At 40.7% G+C, this 7,413-nt stretch overlaps 1 protein-coding gene across 1 annotated transcript; it reads left to right on the forward strand.

Annotated features, from left to right (window-relative positions):
• The first annotated feature begins 1,362 nt into the window (after window positions 1-1,362).
• Window positions 1,363-2,538, forward strand: si:dkey-22f5.9 (liver-expressed antimicrobial peptide 2-like). The gene is made up of 3 exons (XM_060934915.1): window positions 1,363-1,410; window positions 1,844-2,010; window positions 2,499-2,538. The coding sequence occupies exons 1-3, from the start codon at window positions 1,363-1,365 to the stop codon at window positions 2,536-2,538; spliced, it is 255 nt and encodes an 84-aa protein (XP_060790898.1).
• The last annotated feature ends 4,875 nt before the right edge of the window (window positions 2,539-7,413 follow it).

Consider the following 7,413-nt stretch of genomic DNA (forward strand, 5'->3'; position numbering starts at 1 on the left):
ACGTAAACGCTGACGGAGGTACGCGATGACGTATGCGATCATTGAAGGGCTATCCCAATACGTAAGGGTTGAATTTCAAGCCCTATCCCTTGTAGCTCAGTTTCAAGGGGAAGGGGGAGGGGAAGGGGGAGGGGTAGGGGTAGAAATTAGAATTGGGATTGGGCCTAAGAGTCCAGAGCGTCCTCCTAGTGCGACTTTCAACTGTCCATATGGAGCCGTCCTCCACAGGAGCGATGCGATGAGACTCCAACCAGACACAGGGCACCAGGATGGATCAGGCAGGTCCGAGGAGCAGAAGAGGTCAGCATCTCGATCCCCGGATTTACATGTAATTTTTTGTGTTGAACACGATGGCGAACAGGTTGAGACTGTCCTGTAAATCATCTTGCACATATGATGTATGTTTTGTGAATAAACAGTTTCTAGCATTTAAGTGTTAACATAATTTTGACTAATATTAAATAGTATATTAAATAGCATACATGTTATAGTATAACTGTAACATTCATGGTAACTATAAATGAATAAAAAAAAATCATGGAGTGTCATTCAATTGTTTGGCAAGTTGTTGTGGTATACGAGACATAAAACACTTCAGGGCATGCTGTTCTTGGAAAACAATCAAAACGATACCAGATCACATCAACCCATCACTGATTATTTTCTTAGAAGAGCACGCTGTGTTGTGTTTTTTTTTTTTTTTTTCTATTCTAACCAGTTTAAGAACATAATACTGGGTTGAACTGCAAGCACAGAATACTCATTCTGAGCAGAGCAAATTCACCGAATTTTTATTGCATTTCTGAGATCTAGACCAGGCACATAGATATTGACCTTAGTGTAAAAGGGAGAAAGTACATCATGTTCTGACACGCAGCACATTTCGACTCCATTCGTACACCGGACTTTTGCTGCCTTCAAGTTCAATTCTAATATCATAAACTGACCAAAGTTATCATTGGAGTTTTAGTTTTGATTATTTGAAATGCATGCAAAGACGCATGGAAAATCACAAGCAGTATATTAAAGATTAATGTATGAAAAAATACATGGCCTATTAAAACATGCACAGTTTAACTAAGCCTTAAAATTACTAATCACCTCGTTTTTTAAAAATATATATATCATATTCTGCTTTTAATCATTATTTATTGTTTAATCCGGTATATTATTTCAGTTAATTCTTCATTCCTTGTTCTTTAACTTTCTATAAAAATAAGCATTCTGTAAAAATAAACTTGTCATGTCTTGATTTATTTAGTCTTTTCTACCATTGTAGAAATATTCATGGCATTTTTATGCACATAATTTGAAGATATAAACTTCACGTTATGCCTGCACAGACCAAGTAACAAGAAATGAATGGTTGCCAGGCTGGAGACTATCTCAACTGTCAAATATTTGCCCAAGGTGATTTTCCTGGGGCCATAGGAGAGTGACAGTGACAACGGGGCATAAAAGCAGAGCGAGGGATGAAAGCCTGCCCTGCAGCTTTATAAAGTCAGACTGAGCTCTTGGACTCACAATCAACTGGACCAGCGTTCAGCTTTTCGGAAGGAACTGCCATCAACATGCAGCATTACAACCAAACTCTAACCACATTGTGCCTTTTGGCTTTGCTTTTCATAATACATCAGGTAATGTTTTTACTTTTACTGACCTTTTTTTCATTATTTTTAACTTATGGCGTGTAAATGCATATCATTGTTTTCTTTACATTTATATTACAAAAAATCTGAATATCGCTCTATTTGATTGACATAAATGATTCCAATTGAGTTTGCTAATAATATGTCGACTACTGTCCTTTGTAATGTAGTTACCATTAACCTGTGTGCTTTAGTCCTCTAGTGCGCCAACACTAACGTCTGAAGATACGTCAGGTATCGAGCAATCAGATGCTGTACTGCACCGTAAAGCTCGTATGACTCCGTTGTGGAGAAACTTAGCCAGTAAACCACATGGTGCTTACTGTCATGACCATATAGAGTGCTTGACAAGACTCTGCAGGTAAATGACACTTTAACACAAATTCATCAGTATGCATTATTTACTGTACGGGGAAGCCATGGCCTAATGGTCAGAGAAGCAGTTTTGGGACCAAAAGGTCACCGGTTTGATTCCCTGGACCAGCAGGAATGGCTGAAGTGCCCTTGAGCAAGGCACCTAACCCCCAACTGCTCCCCAGGCTGCTCTGGGTATGTTGTACATTGCTGTGAATAAGCACGTCTGCTAAATGTACATTAATTACATGACATGACGGGCATTTAGCAGGCGCTCTTATCCAGAGTGACATATGGTATGACATACCCAGAGCAGGCTAGGGAGCAGTTGGGGGTTAGGTGCCTTTTTCAAGTGCACTTCAGCCATTCCTGCTGGTCCAGGGAATTGAACCAGTGACCTTTTGGTATCAAGGCTGCTTCTCTACATGCATTTGTAACTGAGAGGCATTCATTGCAAATTTAGAAGCAAAATTTGATCTTGTTTACTCTCCACAGGAATGGCTTTTGCTCTTTTGATGAACCTGTTCACTCCTAGTGGATCTGCAAGCTAAAAGAATTACGTTGTTGATGTCATGTCAAACTACAAAAGCCAACAACACAAATATAAACAGAGGTATACAAAATGAGAGCAATACATTTTTAAAATTAAATTTACAATTTATAAATATTCATTCTTTTTCACTGAAATTGTTATGTCAGAACAGCAAAATGTCTGCACATTTAATTGAAAATGTATAAACTGGACAATTGTTTCTATGCAAAGTATGAGCTTAAGTAAAACAACAACAACAACAAAATATTAACGTCACATGTAAAATATGTAAATATTAATATTTTTAATATTGTAACAATACCCTATATTAATTGCATTCCTTTATTTATTTCTTAATTGTACAAATATATTTACAATAACACAACAATATGTGTACTACACAGCATTTTTATGTCTTTGTACAACTGTGTAGGATACATATATATAGCAGTTAAATTATTGTAAGTATATTACTAATTTAACTACACTCACTGGCCAATTTATTAGGACCACCCATCCACCTGCTGTTTGATGCAGTTCTCTAATCAGCCGATCCCTTGACAGCAGCACAATACATAAAATCGTGCAGAGACAAATCAAGAGCTTCAGTTAATGTTCACTTTAAACATCAGAATGGGAAAAACTCTGATCTCAAATTGTGACTTTCACTGTGGCATGGGTGCTGGTTTGAGCCAGATGGACTGGTTTGAAAATTTCAGAAACTGCTGATCTCCTGGGGTTTTCACACACAACAGTCTCTAGAGTTTACACAGACAGAATGGTGCGAAAAACAAAAAACAGTGAGTGAGTGGGAGACAGTCAGGGGCGTAGCTGGGGGGTCCTGGGGTGCCCGTGACCCCCCCCCTTTGTCGGACCATACATTTTTTCAATAGCAGCATAAGAATATTAGAAAAGCGCCCACTGTAATTTTTCTAACATTTTTTTAACTAGATTTTTTTTTAACACTTATCCTGTTCAGGGTCCCACACGGGCAAGCTGGAGCCTATCCCAGCTGACTACGGGCAAAAGGAGGGGTACACCCTGGACAGGTCACCAGGTCATCACAGGGCTGACACATAGACAACCATTCACACTCACATTCACACCTACGGTCAATTTAGAGTCACCAGTTAACCTAACCTGCATGTCTTTGGACTGTGGGGGAAACGGGAGCACCTGGAGGGAACCCACGTTTCCGGAGCCTCAGCCTCATTAGGGTTTCTATAACCTTGTATGGACTTCCTGTGGTTTGGGTGCAAAATCCCAGTTTGTCAGCGTGTGTGCGGGAGAGAGAGGCGGATGTAAGTGCAGATATGTTAAATAATACACAGTGCGATATGAGCATAAAGTGCATGAAATCCACACAACAGGCAAACAGTCCAAAACAGCAGGCAAAGTCGTAATCAAGGAAACAGGCAGGAGGTCAATCGAGGCGTGGAGAGAATATCAAAGGCAAAACTATACAAGATCAAGGGACAAGAAACAGGAGTCAAAAAACCAGGAGATCGACAAGGACAGGAAACAAGGCTTTGTAAGACACACTAGACGCGGCGTAATACTTCGCATCGTCCTTGCATGGGCACAGTCCTTAAATAGCCCAAACATAGTTCACTGATTAAAGACAGGTGTTCTTTGTTAACGGCGCGCATGCCAGAGCTCGTTAGGTGTGCGCCCAGCCCGAGGCGCACCTTCAGGTGCACGAGCCAAGGTGCGCGAGACTGACACAGTTCTGCGCAAGCAAAACACGATCGCACTAGAAAGCATGTTCAAGCTGCCAGTGTCGCTGCAGTCTTTTTAGTTGCGAATTACAAATATTTCCTCTTGTGTTAATAATTCGCCATGTCAAAACAAGCAAAACTTTCCTCCTTCTTTCGACGTGAAGAGAGGAAAGTAATTTATTATATATTTTTTCCATTAAAGTTGCATTTTGTGGTTTCGAAGCTAAGTTTTAGTGTGCCGTTTCTAGAACACAGCATCAAGAAAATGTGGAAGAAACAGCAATAATGGAAGAGCCGGTTTCTAAGCTACCTAAAACTAGCAATGGTAATTATTTTTTGTTACATAATGTACTCAGGCTGCCGGTCAGTGTGTGACCCCCCCTTTGAAAAATCCTAGCTACGCTCCTGACAGTTCTGTGGGTGGAAACGTCTTGTTGATAAGAGAGGGCAGAGGGAAATGGGCAGATTGGTTCGTGCTGCCAGGAAGGATATAGTAACTCATAGAAACTCTTTACAACCGTGGTGAGCAGAAAAGCATCTCAGCATGCAACAGCAGAAGACCACATTGGGTTCCACTCCTGCAGCCAAGAACAGGACTCTTAGAATCAAGAACAAGTTCCTATTAAAGTGGCCGGTGAGTGTGTATGTGTGTACTAAATATACAAAATGTATTACTCAAAATGTTTAGTTGAGGCACATGTCAATTTTTTTTATCATTTAATAAGCTGACAAAAAACTTACACTTGACACTTTTTTATTTTATTGCAACTATTTTTTTCCCTTTTTAATTTGAATAATATTGCGTTATTATGCCATTTCCTGTGTACAGATACCTGAAATGCCTCTTAAACATTTATTAGAAGTCTGAAATGTTTTGTAAGTGTCAAACATTTAATACAAATCATACATTTTATTAATTTCATTAAGAAAAGTGATATTTATACACTGTGGTTTGTTATTGCCGACATCTGAAAGAGTGAATTATTTTCACAAAATTGTACTGTAAAAAAACTTGTACTGTTAAAGGCCTTGATAATGCATTATTGAATTTTAAATTATTCCTGCATTCACTCATGATTTGCTCTTGAATAATTGCTGGGTTACCAAGAATCCTTAGTTGTGTGACCTATATGTACAATTTACACATACTGTGCACTCTTGTAAAACAAAACATTGTCAAATAAAAATGGCATAATTTTTTTCCTTCTAGTTGTATTTGTTAAAATATTGGCCTACTCACACAATTTTGCAATTATTAGAGTTTTATTTTGAAAAGAATAAATCACTGGATGTTGCAAGTCTATAATGTCATTCCTACCACATGTTTGATACTACTGTGTACCCAGTGTGATTATCAGCTCCAATTGGTTTTGTAAAGTCATCCAAAACTTGTTCTGTGTAATACATTTTCTAAATAGAAAGCAGAACAAACCTACATTTAACCTTATAAATAACATCCATCCATTATCTGTAACCACTTATCCTGTTCAGGGTCCCACACGGGCAAGCTGGAGCCTATCCCAGCTGACTACGGGCGAAAGGCGGGGTACACCCTGGACAAGTCACCAGGTCATCACAGGGCTGACACATAGACACAGACAACCATTCACACTCACATTCACACCTACGGTCAATTTAGAGTCACCAGTTAACCTAACCTGCATGTCTTTGGACTGTGGGGGAAACCAGAGCACCCGGAGGAAACCCACGCAGACACGGGGAGAACGTGCAAACTCCGCACAGAAAGGCCCCCGTCGGCCACGGGGCTCGAACCCAGAACCTTCTTGCTGTGAGGCGACAGTGCTAACCACTACACCACCGTGCTGCCCTATAAATAACATAAAGGTGCAAATTAGAAACATGCCAACCCAAAGCAAGCAGGCCTACTAGAACCTTTTACATTTTATGATGCGATAACACTTTGTCACATGTTCAATACTCTATCCGATTTTTTCAAACTTTTTTCTTTTCTTCACACCAACCAAGTTAGCTGGTTTTGAAAATATTTAATAAGTAGAAAGCATTTTATACCTTTCACAAAGAACAAGAAGCAATATTTGGATAGAGTGTTGCACGTTGCCTTGCAACACACAGATCGACTGACAGCCCATAGTGTCATAATGATGTCAATGTAATAAATCATTTCCTAGAATTAGAAAGCCTCTTGGGCTGGCACGGTGGTGTAGTGGTTAGCATTGTTGCCTCACAGCAAGAAGGTCCTGAGTTCAAGCCTAGTGGCTGGTGAGGGCCTTTCTGTGTGGAGTTTGCATGTTCTCCCCGTGTCCACGTGGGTTTCCTCCGGGTGCTCCGTTTTCCCCCACAGTCCAAAGACATGCAGGTTAGGTTAATTGGTGGCTCTAAATTGACCGTAGGTGTGAATGTGAGTGTGAATGGTTGTTTGTGTCTATGTGTCAGCCCTGTGATGACCTGGCGACTTGTCCAGGGTGTACCCCGCCTCTCGCCCTGTAGGACAGGATAAGCGGCTACAGATGATGGATGGATGGATAGAAAGCCTCTTGTCTTATCAAATTAGTGGACAGGAACTAATTGTTGCATAATGGAAAATATTACACAAAAGCCTATTAAATTCATAGCGGAGAATATGGTAATGCATCAACCTGATTTTTGATGGCTTGACTGTACAACATCAGTCTGAACGACGAACATGTAGCACCACCACAGAGAACCCAATCGTAAGTGCAAGGCAACGTCTCTCAAACACTTGACCACCAGACAGCAACATCTCATCTCATTATCTCTAGCCGCTTTATCCTTCTACAGGGTCGCAGGCAAGCTGGAGCCTATCCCAGCTGACTACGGGCGAAAGGCGGGGTACACCCTGGACAAGTTGTCAGGTCATCACAGGGCTGACACATAGACACAGACAACCATTCACACTCACATTCACACCTACGGTCAATTTAGAGTCACCAGTTAACCTAACCTGCATGTCTTTGGACTGTGGGGGAAACCGGAGCACCCGGAGGAAACCCACGCGGACACGGGGAGAACATGCAAACTCCGCACAGAAAGGCCCTCGCCGGCCCCGGGGCTCGAACCCAGAACCTTCTTGCCAGACAGCAACATGTGTATCTTTATTTACATAAGATAGATGGATTTCTACCCAGTGCTTATTTTTAATTTGCTTTTTAAAAAATAA

This window comes from Neoarius graeffei, chromosome 12 (genome assembly GCF_027579695.1).
Source record: "Neoarius graeffei isolate fNeoGra1 chromosome 12, fNeoGra1.pri, whole genome shotgun sequence".
Taxonomy (NCBI): domain Eukaryota; kingdom Metazoa; phylum Chordata; class Actinopteri; order Siluriformes; family Ariidae; genus Neoarius; species Neoarius graeffei.